This window comes from Protopterus annectens, chromosome 11.part0, assembly GCF_019279795.1.
Source record: "Protopterus annectens isolate FY-2018-M chromosome 11.part0, PAN1.0, whole genome shotgun sequence".
Classification (NCBI taxonomy): domain Eukaryota; kingdom Metazoa; phylum Chordata; order Ceratodontiformes; family Protopteridae; genus Protopterus; species Protopterus annectens.
The window spans coordinates 1,547,700,499-1,547,722,538 of NC_056745.1; the positions used below are offsets into that span (position 1 = coordinate 1,547,700,499).

General features: G+C 45.1%; 1 protein-coding gene across 1 annotated transcript in view; it reads left to right on the forward strand.

Moving 5' to 3' along the window:
- GDI2 (GDP dissociation inhibitor 2) overlaps positions 1 to 22,040 on the forward strand; it is a 771,636-nt gene that overhangs the window by 114,508 nt on the left and 635,088 nt on the right. The window contains 2 exon segments of the mRNA XM_044088823.1: positions 20,184 to 20,283; positions 21,873 to 22,007. Of these exon segments, the coding sequence (XP_043944758.1) occupies positions 20,184 to 20,283; positions 21,873 to 22,007 (235 nt within the window).

Below are 22,040 nucleotides of genomic sequence, written 5' to 3' on the forward strand. Positions count from 1 at the left end.
TCATCAGGCCCATAATTGAGTACAATGCCCCTTTTGGGATGTACCTTACCAGACACCTGCAGCAACTGGAAAGACCCCAAAAGTACCTCACCAAGAGGATCAAAGGGCTCAAACAGATGCCATATGCTGCCCAGTTAAAGTAACTCCAGCTCTACTCAGTGGCATACCGCCTGTTCAGAGGCGATCTGTGCCTGACTTGTAAAGCCATGTCCAACCCGGAATTAATGGACATGCTGCACCTCAAAATCCAAATCCCATCGAGCTACGCGCTCGAGAGACTTACCTCAGCACTGAAATAAATAGGACATGCTGGAGGGACAGATTCATAACCCAGAGACTCCCTTCACTCTGGAATAAAATCCCAGTCCAGGCTAGGCAGAGTCCCTCATTGACTCTCCAAGAGGAATCTTGATGAGTGGATGGGAGATCGTAGGTTTACCCCGGGTATCACTTCTGTGTCACTGTTAGACAGAGGCACAGTATACTAACCTCGAAAAAGGGCAGAGCAAAATAAATTTAAAATGGGTGGCGAAAGTCAAACACATTCTGGCTAGGCTTATAAATGCCCTAGGGCAGATAGCCTAGTATGAACCAATGGAGGCCTCCCATACCTCTTAACTGTACAGATTTTTGCACAATGTACAGATTTTGGCATTATATTTTTTCTGTTTTTCATAAAATTGTGGTTTTCTGGCAAACTTAGTGCTAAATCATTAAAGATTATAGTTAGAAAAGAATGAGACATTTGAGTTTCAGACCTCGTATGCTTCAGAACATTCATGCTGAATCAAAGCTTGTTAGTCTGTCAACTTTCTAAATTTGCAAGAGCCATATTTAGAAATTGTCCCTATTTTTGGGCCTTTGTCCCACTTTTATGGATTTATCCAGATTTCTTACTCTGAGGTTGAAAAGTATGAGGTTTTCTATGGGGTAACTATTCAGAAAATAAGACATTTTGAATGCTAATCAAAACAAGTTTTGGATGTACAAAAGATACAATAGTCTTCTGGAAGTGAGCACACCAGCCACCTTTCCAGTCCCACTAGTATTAAATGTGAACCAGGATGCTTTTCAAGTCTGAATCTGATTCTTGACTACCGGCACCTAAAAGACCAGACAGATTTTACAAAGTGCCCGATGAACTATAATCTGTCTGTATCCTCTGAGCTTTCAAAACTTCTCCCGATGTTTACCTTAGTTAACAAGGTACAGGGTTTGATTCTCACATGGGCTAATTGGCTAGGCCTAAAATGCAATGCAGCATGTATAATTCAATACAACACGTTTTCAGAGTCATTTTTAGATATTGTCAAAAATAATTGGAATTTAATGAAAATTGATAAGGAGATACACAAGTTAGTGGGTGAGCAACCTATTTTTCCATACAAGGTGGGAATCTATTTTAAAAGGACTTTTGAAAAAGGAAACAAGGGATTTATTCAGTGTAAGGCTACTATTCCTTGTGGAGCATGTAGTGTTTGTGCATACATATTCAGTGAGGCAAGTGTTACACTAAACAACAGTTTGAAAAGTGTGGTGAGATTTATTAAAGGTAATTGTAAGTCTAAAATGTTGGTTTACATGTTTTTATGCACTTCTTGTAGTGCATACTACATAGGTAAAACTGAAAGGGCATTTAAGGACCGTATTTATGAACATCTATGTGACATCAGGACCCATAAAGAAACTAGTGCTTTGTACAAACACAGTGTAACCTGTCCTTTTACATTTACAAGATTTAAATTTGGTATTATTGGTTTAGTTCAAAGGGATTTTCCTAAGGGAGGCGGTGATATAAAAAATGTTCTGCTACACAAGGAATTGTTATGGCAGCTTAGGTGTAAATGAAACACCCCACGTGGTTTAAATGATTGTCAGTATTAAACTTGCATTGTACAAAAAAGATGAAAATGTTTAAACAAAGTATATACATATACATCTGTATATATATTTTTATATTCATATATTTTTATATATAAAATTGATTAATTGATTATAATAATTATTTTGTTACTTTGTCACTGTATAAGATATTCTATTGTGTAGAATTGCACATAAGAAAAATATGACTAAGTCCTTCTTAGCAACACAAGCTTTATCCATATAGGGTAGTATTAGGATGTTCATCGTACATACAGCTGCAGTCATAACAGATGGGTTCTCCTGCCGTCAGGCGGGTCCTCGGTCGGCCGAATTCCAAAGTCTAGGTCCGGCGTCTGTTGTCGTCGCTTCTTCCCTGACGTCAGTGCGACAGGGGCATAAAGGAACCAGCCGACGCCATTTTCTTCAGTCTTTCTTGCCGTGCGGTGCCCGAAGCAGAAGCATTTCGCAAGTGCCGGTCGGCCAGCTCCTGAGATTTACGAAAATTTGGAAACCGAAGTCTTCTTGAAAGCTAAGTACCCCGTTGGGGAAACTTTTCTTGCCTCAGACCGATGTCAGACAAAGTTAATAATTGTATTTCTTGTGGGAAGCAAATATCGCATAAGGATTTCCATTCCCTCTGTATACCTTGTTTAGGCCCAGACCACGACGTCTCGGTCTGTCGCTTTTGTGCTACATTCAACAAACGCACCACTAAGCGTCGGGTGGAGTTCGCCCAGCATTATTTTGGGAAAGCATTTAACTATATTATGTCGTCGGATACTCCGACTCCAGTTTTGTCTAAAAAACGCAAAGATAAGGACCGACACAAGGTCCGCGGCCTCTACCGACACCACGCCAAAGCCAACTACACGTGGTCCGGTTCTCAGCGAGGCGCCTACGCAGCCCCTGACTACCGACGACACGTCTTTGGCGGTGTCTCCTGTGCCCGAGGTCGCAGGCTCCTCGGTTCATATCCTGACTACAGATACTGAAGCCACTCTTGGCGTTGAAACTCAGAATGTGGACAGGTCCACCTCCACTCAAGGTGTCTTCAGACCTTCCTCTTCTTTCTCCATCAAGGCTTTCACCAAGTCTAAAGCAACCATGCACTCTAAGAGACAAGCTACACAGGGCCCATCTCCAGGCCCCATGCCTAAGAAACAGATGCTTAAAATGGCTGAGGATTTAATTACTCTTATCAGAGGTTCTCAGCCCCCACCGGACAAAAGGCCCAGAGTGGAGGAAGATTCTCCCTCCTCTGATCAGGGCTCCATTATTTCAGAGCACTCTGATGATCAGGAACATTCCTACTCACTTTTTGAAGACTCTGATGCGGAGGAGTCTATCCCTTCTGTATTTCCCCCAGAGGATTACTCATTTGGGGAAACTTTGCATACCTTAAGGGAACACTTCCACTGGGAAGGCCAAGATTATTCAGATTCCAAGAAAAGGCTTAGGGAATTTCTGTTGCTACCTCAGCACAGGCCTCTGGCTATACCTCCTGTCTTGGACATCCTGGATGATGTTTACTCGGAGGCCTGCCTTAACCCGGACTCTCTACCTCCAGCTCCAGTTAAGCCTGACAGGTACTACAGGGTTCCTGACTCACACCAATTTCTATACAAATGCCATGCTGCTGACCCAGAAACCATCTCACAGGGCCTCAAGGGAGTTAAGGCCTCCACTGCTAAAAATCCATTACCTTCCGAGAGAAATTCCAGATCCTTAGAAAGGTGGGGAAAAAAGGTATATACCTCTGCTACCTTAACCATGAGGGCCTTAAACTGTCAGTTCCATATGCTAAAATACCAACAGTTTTTGTTATCACAATTGAAAAGTAAAATGTCACAACCTGAACAACCAGACTTGAAGGAGTTGCAGGATTTGATGCATAGTGCAGAACAAGTGGGTAAGCATACCTTACAATGTGGTTTTGATGCTCTAGAGGCCTCATGTAGAGCTGCTGTTACAGGATCAGTCATACGTAGGCATGCCTGGCTCAAGGAACAAGCCTTGCCTGATCATGTCAAAGCTAAATTACTAGACGCCCCTCTTCAAAAGGAAGTACTATTTGGTGCTAATGCTGAGGAGGTATTAAGGAAAATGGAAGAAAAGGCTAAATCAATGCAAACTGAAAGATTTTCTACAGGTACAACCACCACATTTTAGTAGAAATTGGCCTTCCAAAAACTGGTCCTTTCCTGCCACAGACAGACCCCAAAGAGGCAGATACAGGTGCCCGAGGGGCAGAGGACAATCCCAAGGATCGTTTAGAGGCAGACAATGGCAAGCTTCTACACAGAGGTGGTGAGGATAACTCGCAATCTCTTAGGAGGAAAGCTGGCATTATTTTCAAAAAATTGGCATATAGTCACAAAGGACAAATGGATCCTGGACATTATAAACAGAGGCTACAAATTGCATTTTCACACCCTTCCAAAAATGAGAGGCATGCCAAACCTGCCACACAAAGGGCAGAGGCACAAAGTCTAATTACAGATCTCATAAACATGAAAGCTATTCAAGAGGTACCTACGCACGAACAAGGTCAAGGTTTTTATTCCAGGCTATTTCTGGTACCAAGGAAGGGAAAAGATTGGAGACCTATTTTGGACCTATTCATCCTAAACACATTTCTACTCGTACCAAAATTCAAGATGCTCACTCTACAGCAACTTCTTCCCATGCTGGGCAAGGAGTCTTGGCTGGTAACATTGGACCTCAAGGAGGCATACCTGCATGTCCCAATCAGACAAAATTGCAGAAGGTACCTCAGATTTCTTGCAGGTTCAACCCATTATCAATTCTCTGCATTGCCCTTTGGCTTATCTACTGCACCCAGAGTATTCACGAAATGCCTGGCATCAGTAATTGCCTACTGCAGACTTCAAGGGATACAAATATACCCCTATTTGGACGACTGCCTGATCCAAGCGGACAGCAAGCACATTCTTCTGAAACATCTGGCTTATGTAATAATGTTGTTGAACTCTCTGGGATACACAGTCAGCATAAAGATATCAAGGCTAATACCCTCTCGGAAGATAATTTTCCTGGGTGCCAATTTGGACACAAACACCCAGATGGCCTACCTCACGCCAGAGAAGCAGGGGCAACTAATTCAATACTTCAGAGCACTAGCAAATTGCACCAGGCTGACTGCAAGGAAAATCCTGCAGGCTCTGGGATTCGTGGCATCTTGCATCTTACTAATCCCATGTGCAAAGCTGCATATGAGGAAACTACAATGGTACCTGAAAAACATATGGTCTCAACACAGCCACAGTTTGGAAACAATAATACCACTAATTCCATGTCTGCAAAAGGAATTTCTGTGGTGGGCTCAAGCATGTCAAACACAGGTCTTCCATTCAGCAAGCCTCAAGCAAATCAAGTCATCACAACAGACGCCTCGGACTATGCCTGGGGGGCGCACATGACAGACCGGTGCATTCAGGGCAAATGGTCCCAAAAAGAAAAGCACCTTCACATCAATCAAAAGGAAATGCTAGCAGTAATAAATGCTATTATAGCTTTCAAGGACCTTCTACAACCAGGTCAACTATTGATAAGAACGGACAACACCACAGTTATGTGGTACATAAACAAACAGGGAGGAACACATTCTTACCCCCTATGCAGACTGGCCATGTCACGTTGGAACATGGCCATGGACTTACAAATGGAACTACAAGCACAGTACTTGCCAGGCAAGGAAAACACGCTGGCAGACAACCTAAGCAGGAATATGACAGATCCACACAAATGGAAATTGCATCCAAAAGTTTTTACAGAAATAATCCAAGAATGGGGAAGGCCAGACATAGATCTCTTTGCCTCCCACAAAAATCACCAATTGACAAAATTCTGCTCAAGGATTTTCCATCCAAAGGCCTGGAGAGTGGACGCTCACTTTCATTTGGACATCAATGACAGTTTATGCCTTCCCACCTCTTCCTCTGCTGCCCAAAATTCTATTGAAAACCAGAGCAGACAGACCAAAGATGATTCTCATTGCTCCGGACTGGCCAAGGCAACACTGTTACCCACTCCTGAGGAGCCTGACTCATTCCCCACCATGGACCCTGCCTCTAATGCCTCTTCTGACTCAGCACAGCTTCAAAACTCTTCACAGTCCGCTAAAAACACTCAATCTAGCCGCATGGAAGATTCCTTAGCATCACAACAGGCCCTACTCTCCAAGGAGGTGCAGGATGTCATTTTGGAGGCCAGAAGGCCATCAACTAGAAAAGCTTTCTCCGCAAAATGGAAACTGTTTTGTGTCTGGAATGAGAAAAAGGGCCAGGATCCTGGAAAACTGAATTTACCTCAAATACTACAATATTTAGCTGAGCTGCTAAGCAGTGGACTTTCATTCTCCTCCATCAAAATCCATGCCTCAGCCATTTCTGCAGAATACAACACTGATCCACCTTTATTCTCTCACCCTCTCTTAAGACAGTTCCTCAGAGGGGCTAAGAATCTAAGACCTCCAAGGAAACAACCAATACCTGCTTGGGATCTTAATTTCATTCTGGAAAAACTGACCTTGCCTCCCTTTGAGCCAGCTGCCTCATCAGATTTGCAATATTTGTCCTGGAAAACAGCTTTCCTTCTGGCTATCACCTCAGCTCGTAGCGTTTCACAACTACAGGCTCTCATGGCTGTCCAGCCTTTTATCATCTTCCATCAGGACAGAGTTTCCTTACGAACCAACCCGTCCTTTATGCCTAAAGTGGTATCCAGGGTAGCTTTAAATCAGGCCATACATTTACCTACTTTTTATCCTAATCCTCAAAACAAAGGGGAGAGATTACTGCATTCCTTGGACATACACAGACAACTGCGTTATTATTTGGGCAGAACAAAGCCTTTCAGAAAATCCGAACAGCTCTGTGTCCTATGCTGTAGGAGCTCAAGGAAAGCCAATTTCCAAACAGACAATCTCAAAATGGATAGCCCACTGCATACGCTTTTTCTATTCCTTTCATGGCAAAACTGTACCTACTGGCATTAGAACTCATTCCACCAGGGCCACAGCCACCTCTGCAGCTTTCCTCAGAGGAGTTCCTACCAAGGATATTTTGGAAGCAGCCACATGGAGTTCTGTGCATACCTTCTCCAAGCACTACAACCTACCATTATACTCCAAATCTAGAGCAGGCTTTGCCACTGCAGTCTTGCAGGGCATTTTGGCTCCTCCTAGTTCTACCTAGTGCCTACCACCCCTTTCTTAGCTTTGGGATTCTACCCATCTGTTATGACTGCAGCTGTATGCACGATGAACATAGTACAGTTTTGTACCTACCATAATTGTAGATGTTAGAGTGCTAATACAGCTGCAGTCCAGGTTTCCCTCCATCCTTCCCCTCTTGGGACAGGCCTATAGGTTAACACATCCTCATACAACCTGATTGGGGTATTCATTTATGATGTATTTGCTTGCAGCTACTGTATTTTGATTATATTGCACTGCATTATTACACAAATTTATGCATTGACTTCTTTTTGGGGGCACCTGACATCTGGGGCAAGAAAAACTGAAGAAAATGGCGTCGGCTGGTTCCTTTATACCCCTGTCGCACTGACGTCTGGGAAGAAGCGACGACAATCAATGCCGGACCTAGACTTTGGAATTTGGCCGACCGAGGACCCGCCTGACTGCAGGAGAACCCATCTGTTATGACTGCAGCTGTATTAGCACTCGAAAATCTACATTTATGGTAGGTACAAAACTGTACTTTTTTAAACATGTTTCTTTAAATATTGATAGAGTGTAATTAACTTAACTAGAATTTGTGTATAAAAGTTGTAATTTGTACCAGTGCTTTTATCTGATGAAGTCTAGTCAGACGAAAGCGCTCATCCTCTGTTTCGTGAAAACTATAAAGTATTTTTAAACCTACGTGGTGTTTAGGACTTTTTATATTTTATTTGTTGGATTGGTTAGGCTTAAAATGGCCCAGAAGGGCTGTTAGCCTAGTACTAATCTATAAACCTAAGAGCAAGGGAGGACTGTAGGCAAATTTTACTTTCTACAGTGACTAGATAAATCGGGAACTACCCAGCCAAGTCCACTTTTAAGAGGGACCCTTGGTCCACGGACAGAAACTGCAGAGTTTTTCAGACCGGCCCTATAGGGAATCTCCTTCAGGAAAGCCTTCCTTCAGAAGCAAATAATCCGTGGCTACCTTCCCAACTACACCCTTCCCTTCCTCACTTGTCCACCCCATCTTTGGAATAACTGCAGACAAATGGGTTCTGACTGTCAAAGAAGGCTATGCTTTATGGGAAAGCATCCCCTGTCTAAAGGGCCTGCCTCCTCCACTAAACCAGCTTCCTTTGCTCAGCCCTGTCATTCAGGACTTAATAATTCAAGGCACCATAGGAAGACTGCCATCCTTCATAGGAAAAGGGTTCTGATTCCAGAATCTTTCTGGTGCCAAGGAGAGAAGGACAGTGGAGACCCATTCTGGATCATGCTTCTGAACATCCTTCTAAAGGTGCCCACTCAAAATGCTCTCTGCGTACTGCATTTCACTCTTACTCTCACCTTTCTTGTGTCACTAGACCTAAAGGATGCCTACCTTTACATTCCCATTCAACTCTCTCTTGGAGGAAATTCATTTTTCTTTGGCTCCTCACACTTTTACTACTTTGCCCTTTGTTTCTTTGGCACCAGTTGGTTTTACAGAATGTGTAGCTCCAGTGGTATCTTTCTGCTGCACCCATGGAATTCATATTTCCCTTACCTGGATGACCTTATTTAGACTCTCTCTCTATAGACTTCTTCCTTGAGCATGTACATTTCACGGTACATCTCCTACCCATCCTAAGGTTCACAATCCACTTCAAAAAATCCCATCTGACACCCAGTTAGGACCAGAGCTTTCTGTGATGCAAACTAGACCACCTGCAGATTGCTCGTTGTCTTTTCTTAGACTTCACTCTGGCCACCTTTTTTCCAAAACCTCTACTCAGACTGTCACTGCACAGTAAGGGAAATACTCAGGGCCATTGGTTTCATGGCAGCTGCTGTCCCAGTGCTTCCTTTGGCCAGACTACAAATGCAGACAGTTCAGTGGTACCTGAAATCAGTTTAGTCTCAACATTCCCATCCCTTGGATAGACTGATCCCTCTCTTACTTGCCTCGAAAAGGAGCTACTCTGGTAGGAAAAAAAGGTAAAGCATATTCAGCCGGGGCCTTCCTCTTTCCCTAGTCCCAACAAAAACAAGTTCTTGATACAGATGCCTCAGACAAAGCATTGGATGGGGGGGCTTGGACAGGATTCCACCTAGTGCAGGGAAAACGCCCCTCCCCCCACCAGAAAGAGAGCATTTAACCTGAAAGAAATAATCCTTCTGTAAGCACTGCAGATATTCTCTCATCTGTTGAAACCAGGCTGACTGCTGATGTACATAGACAACATCACCATTATCTGAACAAACGGTGGGGGTCCATAAGATCTTGCCCAATGTACAGGCTAGCACAAGAGGCATGGGCACCTAGCCACAAAGGTGGGCATAATTCTGACAGATGTATACATTCCCTCACAGGAGAATGTACTGGTGGATTCCTTAAGCAGGTCCTTGGAGGACCCTCATGAATAGACCCTGAACAAACAAGTCTTTAAAACAACAATAAGATATCAGTTGGGAACACCACGAGTAGACAGTTTTGCTTAGTCAGAAGACTCTTTCCCCTGTTCTGCACCAGGAGTTCATTCCTTCCCTTTAGCTTGGAGGACAGATGCCTTCCCTTTCCAGTGGTCAGAGAGGTTCCTGTATGCAACCCCTGCCACTGCTTCTGAAAGTCCTTCTAAAACTTCAAAAGGAAACTCCAAAGCTCTACTTTCTGGTCAAGGCAACATTGGTTTCCTCTCCTACTCCACCTGTCTAAGGGAATCTATTGGAAAATACTGTTGCAATCATATTTGCTTACTCAGTAGCATGGTAGTCTACTACATCCAAATCGAGATCCTGTCATTCCCTCTCTGTGGTTGTTAAGGTTCGGATCCCTAAAAGACTCGCCTTCTTTGAGGAGATGGTTCAAGTTCTACAGCATGCCAGAAAATCTACCACCAAAAAATCATATATAGTGAAGTGGAAATGATTTTCAGTTTGGTGCTTGAACAGCTGGACCCTTTTATCAGATGTCCCTTCTCTCCTCAAGTATTTCTGCAAATTGTTGCATTCTGGTCTGGCCTGCTCTTCCATTAAAACCCATCTGTCTACCATTAACGCTTGCTTGCCTCTTGATCCTCCTCCTATCCAGGACCGAGGTTAGACTTTACTTGAGGGGAGTCTTGCATCTTAAGCCACCTAGGAAACCTATTTCTCCTACCTGGGTTCAAAACTTTTGTGCAGGAAAAACTTACTTTGCCTCCTTTTGAGCCAGCAACTTCTGACACTTTAGAATTCTGAATCTGGAAGACTGTCCTGTTGGCTCTTGCCTCTGCCCACCATGTGTCTGAACTTCAAGCTGTTTTAGCTATTCTACACTTTCTCATTTTCCACAAGGACAGAGTGACTTTGTCATGACTAATCCATCCGCTTACCTTTTTTCTAATCCCCAAAAGTAATGGGAAAAAATTCTCTGCTCCTAAATGCTCACAGGTGTCTAAGGTTCTACTTGGGCAATAAAACAAAAACTTAGAAAAACTGACCAACGTCTTGTTCATTCATGAATTCCAATCTGGGCCAACCCATCCTTAAACCATTGCATCTTGGATGTCTACGGTTATTTCTTTGTTTTACACACAATATCATCTCTGAGGATTAAGGGTTAACCCTGGGCAGCACATTGAAGTCCAAAGTGAGCTTCATTAGTGGTTGTCAGATGGTAGGTGTCATATCTTGCAAAATGTAAATCCTGTCCAGCTTTCTATGCTTGAAAAACTTAAGACACGATTAAGGGATGGTATTTGAACACCAGTATCAGATTTTGACTAGAAACTGAAATAATGCACTATATAGACATTCTATTAGTTGCTCTGGGTTCAACAATTACAGGGTTGGAATTTTAAAACGAGTTATTCCAAACCCTAGAGGGGGCAACAGTAGATCATACATAGAGGAAAGGGAGCTAAAATGGCAAATAAAACTGCAAGCAATATAGACACCTGGTTTAAACTAATTTCCCTCAAAAAAAAAAAAAAAAAAATATATATATATATATATATATATATATAAAATATGCACACATTCCCCCTTTTACAATAATTGTGAAGTGTAGTCATGTTATAAGTAGGGGAAAGAAAAAAGTGTTTAGCATACACGTACTTTTCTAACATTTTCAATATTAGTTTTTAATGGGTTTTATTAGGACATAATTTTGTATGAGGATATTTTTTAATTGTACGTTTAAATGTATGGTATAATGTTTTGAATGATTCTGATGAAGTCCCAGTTATTGGGGATGAAAGCGCTTAATCAATGTTCTGTTACTTTTCATTAAACTTTGAATTGCTCTAATTGAGCTTTAGCTAGTCCTGCTATTTCAGTGTTCTTTTGGACATGTATTTCATTAAAGGAGCTGTTCATAGATGAATACTGTGCTAACTGGCCTGAAGGGCCATATTAAGAATAGTTAATAATTTGTGGTCAGAATCAAACCTTTGCCTTTTGGTTTATAAGGTTAAGATTTTAACCGTTATGCGAAATCCACCCAGCTTATGTTTTGAATGCTACTTGAGTGAGGGCAGCAGGACCTGGACTGGCTGAGATTAAAACCCCTACTTAATTACACAAGCTACAGAACAAAGTATGTAATGCTCATGCCACCACATAAGTATTGCCATAACAGTAAAGATCCTACTGTTTGTTGTTGCAGTATCCCTTCCATTACTTCCTCCTTCCCCTCTTCCTGTGCTCCAGTACTTCCCTAGCAGAGGGAAAGATCACATAAGACTACTTTTGAGTGAACCGACTTACCTCTTTGAGCTACACCTCTCCTAACTGACTGACTGTTTTCCTTGCAGTAGTCTTCAGGCCAATGGTTTGGAGATGGTCTGAGGTGCTCATGTGTACTTCCACCTGTATACCCCAATGCATACGAGCTGAGGTCATTTGTTAGTCATATGTCCTTGGGGAAGGTAAAGCTTTCATATCCCAGCTAGACAAAATCCCATATGTTAAGAATACTGCAGCAGTGATCAGTAGAACCATAAAGATGAAAGCTGCCAGGTAAGAGGAAAAGAGAAAGGCCTAAGATAAGGTTTATGGATGTGGTGAGAGAGGGCATGCAGGTGGTTGGTGTGACAGAGCAAGATGCAGAGGACTGGAAGAAATGGAAACAGATGATCCGCTGTGGCGACCTCTAATTGGAACAGCCAAAAGAAAAAGATCAGTAAAACATTAGATCTGAAGTAGTTAACTTCATTTGGTCTGCAACCTGTGGGATTCGGATCCGATCTCTGATCCGAGCCGGCAACTTTACAAAGCTTAGATCTGAGCTCCTAGCTCCTCACCTTACCCATAATCCCCTGCCAACCCTGACTTGACCTCCGATCTAGTTTGCCGCGCTTCTGAACAGCAGCTAGATTACGAGCTCCTGGGTTTTTTTTGGCCAGATAAGTCTCTCCTTTTAATTTTACTTGTTAAATTTGAGTGAGTGTTAGTGTGTGTTAGGTACCCTTTTGATTATACCATTTCAGTTAAATTTTGGTTAAAATTAGTCTAGTTTCTTCCTCCCCTCGCTGGTCGTAGTTTGTGTGTGTTTAGTGTGTTGGGGCCTGAGTTTTTACTTTAATATGTCTGAGGCCCCAAAGCCAATATTCTCTAAGTGCACCGAGTGTGGCCATAAGCTCTCCCCGGCGGATGGCCACACTCTGTGCGTCCGGTGCCTTTGGGTTGAACACCTTTCTTCTGGATGTGCTATCTGTGCGGTGTTCAACCCCAGGGCACTGAAGGACCGGAGGTCTAAGCTGATCCTTGCGGGACTTTTGCCCCCAGATTTGGCTTTGGCCTCCGGTGCTTCTGTGGCCTCCTCCCAGGCTTCGGTGGCGGCCACTCCTGCCTCTCTCCCCCCGGCCGGGACTCAATCTCCCGCTTTGGCGCCGGAGGAGAGGGAGGCCAGGAAAGAAAAACAGAGGGAGAAGCACCACAAGCGGCGGCCCGCGGCCTCTGCTTTGGCCCCCCCCCTGGCTAAGCGGGCTTCTCCCTCCATGGCTTCCAGGTCTCCTTCTCGGCTCCGGTCTCCATGCTTCTCAGTGGGACACGGGGAGGAGGAGACCCGATCTCCGTCAAGGTCATCGAGGCGGTACTCCAGGCCAGCCTCGGTGGCCTCGTCGAGATCAACACATAGCCTTTCTGAAGCTGATTTGGTCATGCGAAGGTTCATCCAGGCCCAAATGCAGATGGGAGTGCTCCTGCCTCCCCCCCCCCCCTCCGGGGGGGGAGCTCAACACCCTTCTTTGCCCTGATAGCTCCTTCTCCAACCTGCTTCCTGGGTTCGTAGTGCTTGGAGCCGGACAGCATCTGGTACTTCGGCTCCGACTCTTCCTTTGAGTTTACCGGATCCGACGGATCCGAGCTCTCGGAGCTGTGCTCTGAGCTTCGGATCCGAGGGGTTTAGTGTGCCTTCGGCTCCGTCCATGTCGGAGCACACTGGCCCTTCGGATCCGATGGTCTCTGCGCCGGCTCCGATCCAGCCATCGGATCAGAGTGAGGGTCGGCTCTTTGATCCCAGAGAGAGTGGCTCTCCCTCGGCCTTCGATGTGGTGGAGAGTGCTCTGTTGAGTACATACAGGCCCCCACTCCCTGCTACGGCTCCATCCCGCACTCCCTCTCGTTTGGGTAAGGCTTCTGTCGCCCAGCCACAGGGACAGCCTGCTTTGATGTCTCAGGTCGTTCCCCTGGAACAAGACGTTGCTGGTGAGTCGTCCTCGGACAGTCCCCCCGAGAATGTTCTTCACAAGTGTAAGTGTAAGAGGAGGCACGTGGACTCCCCAGAGTCCTTGACAGAAGACATGGGTTTGGATGAGGGGGAAGGCTCCCCAAGGTCACCCCCTGAGGATGTCTCCTTCGGAGACATCATGGAAATGCTTAGGATAAGAGGGGGGTGGTCTGCCCCGAAGGCTTTCTCGGATGAATCCGTGTTCCTGGAGGCATTCGAAGCAGGCCCATCTACCTCTTGGGTGTCCCCTCCGGCCGACCCCTTAGTGGACCTTATCACCACTAGGGCGTGGAAGGAGTCGGACACTGTGGAGCCAGTCCCCAAACATCCTTACAAGATCCTGAGCCCCCCGGCAGAGAAATCCCATTGGAGCAAGGGACCCCCCCCCCCGTAAATGCCATGTTGGTGGCGGCAGCCACCAAGAAGGGAGTTGGCCCACGAGAGTCCCTCGGTACATCCCCCGAGCAAGGAGTCTCGCTCGATGGTCCATCTCGGGAATAGGGTCTTTAGTTCAGTGACCTTCACTGTAAGGTCCCTGAACTACATGGCACATGTGATTCGACTGCAGCGAGACCTTATCAAAGAGTACGCTGCATCGCCTCTGGAGTCCATGTCAGGGGAGGACAAACAGTTGTACTCCACTCGCATGGCCACTCTTAGGTCTGTATCCAACACCTCTATGCTGCTTTTATCCCATGCTACAGAGGGAGCCGTTAGAGCCAGCGGAGCAGGCCTAGTTATGAGGCGCCAGGCCTGGCTCCGACATTGTGATTTCGCGGAACCCTTCAAGGCATCCTTTGCGAATGCCCCCTCCGATGGTTCTGCCCTATTTGGCAAGACAGTTCGCGAGACTTTGGTCCAGAGTGAAAAGGACGGGAAGACGTCTGCTGTCGGAGTCCGCTTCTCTGCTCCCCAGTGGACCTTCTCCAAGAACCGAAAGGGACAGAAGATGTGGTTCCGAAAGTCGCAACAATCCCAGTCCGCTCAGGACTCCCAGTCCTTCTGCGGCAGAGGAGGACAGGCTGGACCCCGCCCTAGAGGCAGAGGGGGCCCGAAGAACTTTGGGTCCAGAGAAGCCTTCTCTAATCGGCCCACGCAGCAACCCTGAGGGGTTGCCCGACTGCTCCACTCTGGGGCATTTCTCGAAGCACCTGGCAGCTTGGGAGTCCATTACAACAGACTGATGGGTGCTTCGTATCATGATCAGAGGATACAGAATTCCCTTTTCCTATATTCCCAACACCCCCGGACACCTCCCCGATGTTTCTCCCGATCAGAGGGAGGCAGCAGCTGCGGAAATTCAGCTGCTTTTAGAAAAAGGAGCCATCCAGCACATCCCCCCCAGGCCAGTCCGGATCGGGTTACTACTCCAGGTTCTTTTTGGTGCCAAAAAGACGGGGGACCTACTGCCCATCCTCTATTTTTATTTCCCTACTAAATCTGTCAGTAACCAAAGAAAAGTTCTGGATGGTCACTCTTCAGTCTATTCTCCCCCTCTTGCGGGAGAACGACTGGATGTGCTCCATAGACCTCAAGGACGTGTACTACCACATATGGATGGACGAACAGTCCAGGAGATTTCTCTGCTTCCGGCTGGGAGCCAGTCATTATCAATGCAGGGTCCTCCCCTTTGGTCTCATCTCTGGCCCCCAGGGTGTTCACCAAGGTATTAGCAATGATAGCGGCCCACCTGAGACTCCAGGGAATGCAGGTCTTCCTGTACCTGGACTCTACTGGCTCCTCACTGCCCCAACAAGGCATCTACTATGCTTAGCCAGGGACTACTTTCTCAACCTTGCTCCGCAACTAGGGATCACTATAAACTCAGACAAGTCTTCTCACCCCGACTCAGATGATAGATTTTATCGGGGCCAGACTGGACACCAACAGGCAACTAGTCTTCTTAACTCCCGACCGGTTGCACACTTTGGCACATGTGCGGGCCATCTTTCAATCTTCAAAACCTCTGGCGGGATTCGTTCTGAGGGCCCTGGGGTCCATGGCAGCTGCTATAAACCTTCCCATGGCGCGTCTGAACATGAGGATTTTACAGTGGACTCTCCAAGTCCAATGGTCCCTTCATCAATACCCCTTGAGTCACCCCATTTCTCTCAGCAGGGCCTGCAAGAGGGCTCTCGTTTGGTGGCTTCAATCACCGGACTCCAGCCGGGACGCCCCTTTGCCACGGCCCCCCCCTCTCGCCACGGTGACCATGGACTCCTCTCGTCTTGGGTGGGGGGGCATTATTCGAGCAGGATGGTCCAAGGCACGTGGAACGATTCGGAGACCTTATTGCACATAAATGTTCTAGAGATGAGGGCAGTGCTGTTGTCGTTGCAAGCACTTCAGAGCCTTCTGCCTGTAGGAACAATTGCAATCCAGACAGAAGTATGTCTGTGGTATGGTATATCAACAAACAAGGGGGGGAACCAGGTCTTACCCACTCTGTCGAGAAGCCATGAGTGTGGGAGTGGGTGATCTCCACCAACCGCTTTCTCATTGCAACGCACATTCCGGGACAGACCAACATCCTGGAGGACAGACTGAGTCCCACCATCCTTTCACCTTACGAGTGGTCCCTCAATCCTCGAGTAGCGAGTCGAATTTTTGCCGTTTGGGGGCAGCCCTGTTGCGATCTTTTTGCATCTCCCTCAAACATGAAATTCAACAATTACTTCGCTCTCATTCCCCCTGCCGGGGAAGCCCCGAGGGACACCTTGGTGCATGCTTGGCCACCCGGTCTTCTCTATGCCTACCCTCCTCTTCCCCTCATGCTGAAACTTCAGAAAGCCAGTCGGTTGGGGAGCAGGATGATCTTCATTGCCCCATTCTGGCCTCGCCAAGCTTGGTTCCCTTACCTCTGGTCTCATCGAGTGAATCTGCCCTGGATTCATGATCCCCTCCCGGATCTAATCTCCCACACCCAGGGGCTCCCACTTCCCGACCTGGCCAGCCTCAAGCTTACGGCTTGGCTGCTCCAGTTCCACTTGTAGCTAGGACTCCCGGTATCTCTTCTCCAGTTAAAACTATCCTAGTAGCAGCGCACAAGCCCTCTACTAGGCAGGTCTATGGTAGTAAATGGAAGCGTTTCTCTATCTGGGCAGAACGCCATAATTTAGACCCTTTTACAGCCCCCTTGCCTGCGGTGCTGGACTTTCTTTCAGGTCTTTTTAATGGCGGAGCTAGCTGTTCTATGGTTAAGGTTCACTTAGCAGCTATCTCTCATTACCACGTAGGTACTGAAATGGGTCCTTTGATTACTACAAAATTGTGCAAAACGTTCCTAAAGGACACCTTTCTTCTTAGACCTCCAATAAAGGAAGCGGTACCTCCATGGAATCTGACCTTGGTATTACAAGCCCTGACAGCCCCTCCCTTCGAACCGGCATCTTCAGTAGACCTCAAATATTTGTCTTGGAAAACAGCCTTTCTTGTGGCTATTACTTCAGCCAGGAGAGTATCTGAATTGCAAGCTCTTTCTGTGAAACCCCCATACTTAGCCTTTCACAAGGATAGGGTTTACCTCAGGACCAATCCCTTCTTCCTCCCGAAGGTAGTTTCTGAATCTAATATTAACCAATCTATCAATTTGCCGGTCTTTCCTAACTACCAGAACAAAGGGGAGTACAGACTACATTCTTTGGACGTGTACAGACTTAGATTTTACATGCATAGGACATCTGGTCATAGACAATCCGACCAGTTGTTCGTCTCCTTTGCCAAATTTAATCTAGGTAAACCGGTCTCGAAAGTTTCCTTATAGAGATGTATTTCACAGTGTATCATTACAGCGTATCAAAATTCCGGCAGGCCTGCACCTCAAGGAGTTCGTGCCCATTCAACTAGGGCTATGGCTACATCTGCCGCCTTTAAATCAAGGGTTTCCTTGGATGATATCTGTTCAGCAGCCACTTGGGCCTCATCTCATACCTTCATCAATCATAAATTGGACATTACCTCCAGAGGGAGAACTTCTTTTGGCTCCGCAGTGCTCCAGAATAGCCTTCCATGAAGGCCGCCCAAGGTTTAGGTAGCTGGGGATTATGTCCCACAGGTTGCAGACCAAATGAAGTTAACTACTTCAGATTAAGAAGTTATGTACTCACCAGAACGTTCCATCTGAGTAGGTAAACTTCATTTGTCTGCAACCGCCCCCCCCCCCGACCTTCAGATGTGTTTCATGTCATATAGTGATGTACCATTTCTGATGATGTATTTAGTTATCCACTATAGTGCTTGCGGGCAAACTTGATCCGAGGTCAGTCAGTCGGTTGGTAGGGGATTATGGGTAAGGGGAGGAGCTAGGAGCTCGGATCTAAGCTTTGTAAAGTTGCCGGCTTGGATCCGAATCCCACAGGTTGCAGACAAGTAGTTTACCTACTCAGATGGAACGTTATGGTGAGTACATAACTTCTTACTATGTAAGTTCTTACACAAGTGTACTTTCTCTTTATTTTGGAATTGGCCAGGAGAAATTACCACAAGCTTCCTCACAGACTAGATCTACTCGCACAAGTTTTTGGTGTATTCTGACCCCAAATAACTTCAGACGACTGCCTGGATGGTAGGATTTTGTGATATCTTGTAGGCTCCAGGACGTGCCTGCTACTAGAAAACCATATTTTAGCAAAAGGAAAGAGCATTCTAGTTTGTGCTAACAACGTAACCAGAAACTATTCAGAGCTAGTGTTTCTCTGGTTTTGCGATGTTTGAGAGTTACTGTACTGTGACCTGTCTTATCAATGATCATTTATTGACATTTCCGCATATCTGCCCATGGGTTCCCCTCTTTCAAGGCATTTTCATTTCAAAATGTTTTTGAAAGGGGTATTGCATAGGAGACGTCAAAGAAAACCAATGGCTCCTTACGATTTTAATTGTTGGAGAAGCTGGAGCTTTCTCCATTTCGGCCAGCGCATCTGTCTGACTTGAAGCTCTTAAAATGGAAAACAGTTTTACTGGTTGCTGTGACCTCTGAAGAAAGAACATCTGTATTGCAGTCTTATGGTGTCAACCTTTTTTTTCCGCAGAGATGGGGTTTCCTTGAGAACTAATACTTTTATGCCTAAAGCGGTATCTGAGTTTAGTTTGAGCCAAACTATCCATCATCTTGTGCTCTTCCCTGAACCCAAAAATGAGGGGGAAAGTATACTTCACATACTCTTCTCTGGTAAAATCTAGACGCAACAAAAATTTTCAGAACAGCTTCCGATCAGTTCACTTCTTTGAAGATAAGGAGGGAAACTTGTGTCAAGATAGACTCTTTCCAAATTATTGTCTTGGGCTATTACATTTGTTTTCTCACCGTGGCAGAACTGTTGCAGGCACATACTGCCAGAGAGTTGGCTTAATCAGTGTCCTTTTTTTTGGAAAAGGTGGGACTCGAGGGAACACAGCAACTCTGTTCTTTGTACATACATTTACAAAGCACTGTAAGCCATATTCCTTCTTGAGGTCTAGGTCAGGGTTTGAGACAATTTTCCAGGGGCTCCTGGACCCCCTTTTGTCACCTCTCAGTAATGAGCTGTGGTAGTCTACCCATATAGCTTGGGCTACTGCAGCAGTGATCAGTGTGAAGAACATGGTACAGTTGAGTAGGTAACAGATGTTTAAAAATGATCATTACTGTAGTAGCCACTCCCCCCCCCCCCCTTTATTTTTTTGGTGTGTTTTTATGCCAGGGTTTGAACTTTTTTTTTTTTTTTTTTGTTCTAGCTTTCATGGCTGAGCCTCCCTCTCTTTTGTCATGGAAGCTGTTTGAAGGGCTTTGCTTACAAACTTTTTAGTCCGCTCCGCTTAAACTGACTATTGGTATGGGTGCGTGGAAGGTGCTCTGAAGCTTTGGAAGCTGACCAGCTTTTATATACTGTACAGGATAACAACCCACATAGCTTAGGCTACTTCAGCAGTAATCAATCAAACATCTTCTATTATGGTATTTATTTACACATCTGTATTTTTGTACTTGCCATACTACTAAGTCTGTAAACATGTATCCATCTTTATAAGGCTTCCCATTCAGTCTTACCTTTTCTATCAAGCCCAGGGTGAGCAGTTCATTCTTTAGCTGAGGACACCAATAAACTTCAGGTTAGCACATAGTAGTTTCTTTATGCTCCCTTACTTTTCTAGGGGTATTTTGTACTCCGTACATCAGGACAAGTGTTTCATATACCAAGAAGAACTTGCAAACTGGAGCTGACCATTGTAAGAGCTTAGGGAGAGGGCAACCAGCCTGAAGAGCTATTAGTGATCCTAATGCTCTCTCCCTATAACTGAAGTTGGATACCGGTTTTACAGGTTGAACATACCTTCTGAATGTACGACTAACTCAATTTTTGGAAAGTTACTTATTACAAAAAACTTTTGAAAGATTTACTGAATTTCAAAAGAGAAAACTGACTGCTATATTTTGCTTTTCAGTTGTATAAAAGATTCAACCTCCCTGGTAGTCCACCAGATTCAATGGGTAGAGGGAGAGACTGGAACGTAGATCTTATACCCAAATTCCTAATGGCTTGTGGTGAGTATTAGTACATTTTTCCCCTTTTTCTTCATTACCCACAGACTGCTGTAAGAAACAGTCCAGTAGTTATGGAGGGAATGATGTACCCATTTGTCACCTTTTGTCAGTGAAATATGCCTACAGGGTTTCTCCAAGATGTACTTAAACTTAGTATTGTATATAGAAGTGCCACCTGAAGTCTTGTAGAAAGACTTCTGCAGCCCCTTGATGCCATCCTTTAGACTATAAGATGGGTACTCCATGTTAATCCCCCAAGCTATTATTTTTGACTGACATTTAGTATGGTTTGAATTGTGCTTGCTTCTGATCTCTTAAAATTTGTCTAGTTTATCTTGCTTCTATTATACCTTGACTCAAGCGTATGTTACCATGTAGTGTTGGTTAAAATGGTACGGAAATCCTTGCTAGCATTAAAGTGGGCTGCGTCTTTTTTTTTTTTTTTTTTTTGCATCCTCCGTGATGTGTGGATTATAAAGCCTGATGGGTGAGATGTTAGACTGATCAGTCTGATTTTTGTATGTGATCAACTTCTGACCATAGATACTCACTCCCACTCGTATGCTTTGGCTAATTAATTTTCCCTTTGGGGTGAGAGTCCAGTGTCATCGTCTGCCCTTTGGGGTGAGAGTCCAGTGTCGTCTTCTGCATGGGTTGCAGGAATCCATTTTTTCTACATTTTCTGTGCACTTACCTGCAAGTGTCCAAGGGGTGGCATATGTACTGGTTCAGTGCAAGAGGTGTCACCTACTTTTCCAAGTGACGTACACTCAAAGGCCCTGATGCCCTTGAGGCAAGAAACTGTGTGTTTATCACTGTCGACCAGAGAGTCTAATAGGGAGTGTGCACTCCAGCCAGGCCCCCCCCCCCCAAGTAGATGCAACTGGACCTTGTATCATCCCCTCACTTGCCCCTTCAAGTGCCTGTGCCTCTAAGGGAGTTGGGAATCCTCTGATTCATAATTTTATTACTGTATGCCATGATGCTGGTTAGATGGGCCAGCACTGTGTGCCTTGCAGACTGTAATGCAACAACCAGCTGTGGTTTGGTAGCTTCAATTGTCACTGTCATAATCTGGGTTGAGAAACTTGAGTTTATAAAGAGCTAGTTGCAGTGGTAGGTGGTGTGTATATCTCCTTACCCATATGGGGGGAGGGTTGCGTCTTTGCATTTGATAGCGACTTTGAGCAACCTAGATACAGCTTATGGAGTTGAGCAGGACAGGGAGTGTAGTGGATAATGGGGACATTTGTATGCTTTCTTGCTCTCAGACTTTGTGAACACCACATTCTTTATTGCTTCTACTTTTTTGGTAAGTGAGGAAACCCCAGGCCTTCTTTTCCTTTTGGAACTCTTTAATTAGTGGAAAACTGGAGTGTTTTGTGGTCTGTTACGTTCAAGTTACCATGTAATCCATACATGTTTGTATACATTGTTTAATCATGCCACTTTGTCTTCTCATTGACAGATGGGTTGAGGCCGTTTTGGAACTTTTGAAGTTTCACAGAGTTAATTTGCACTTCTATTATAAATGATAGACCAAGTGTTCATTAGCCTAACCATATCTCATTTTCTGTTTTTAATAACAGGCCAACTAGTAAAGATGTTAATGTTAACTGAAGTTACTCGCTACCTTGATTTCAAGGTAGTAGAGGGAAGCTTTGTGTACAAAGGAGGAAAAATCTATAAAGTTCCATCCACTGAAGCAGAGGCTTTGGGCTCTAGTACGTATGTTTATTTTTTCATTTTTTGCTTTT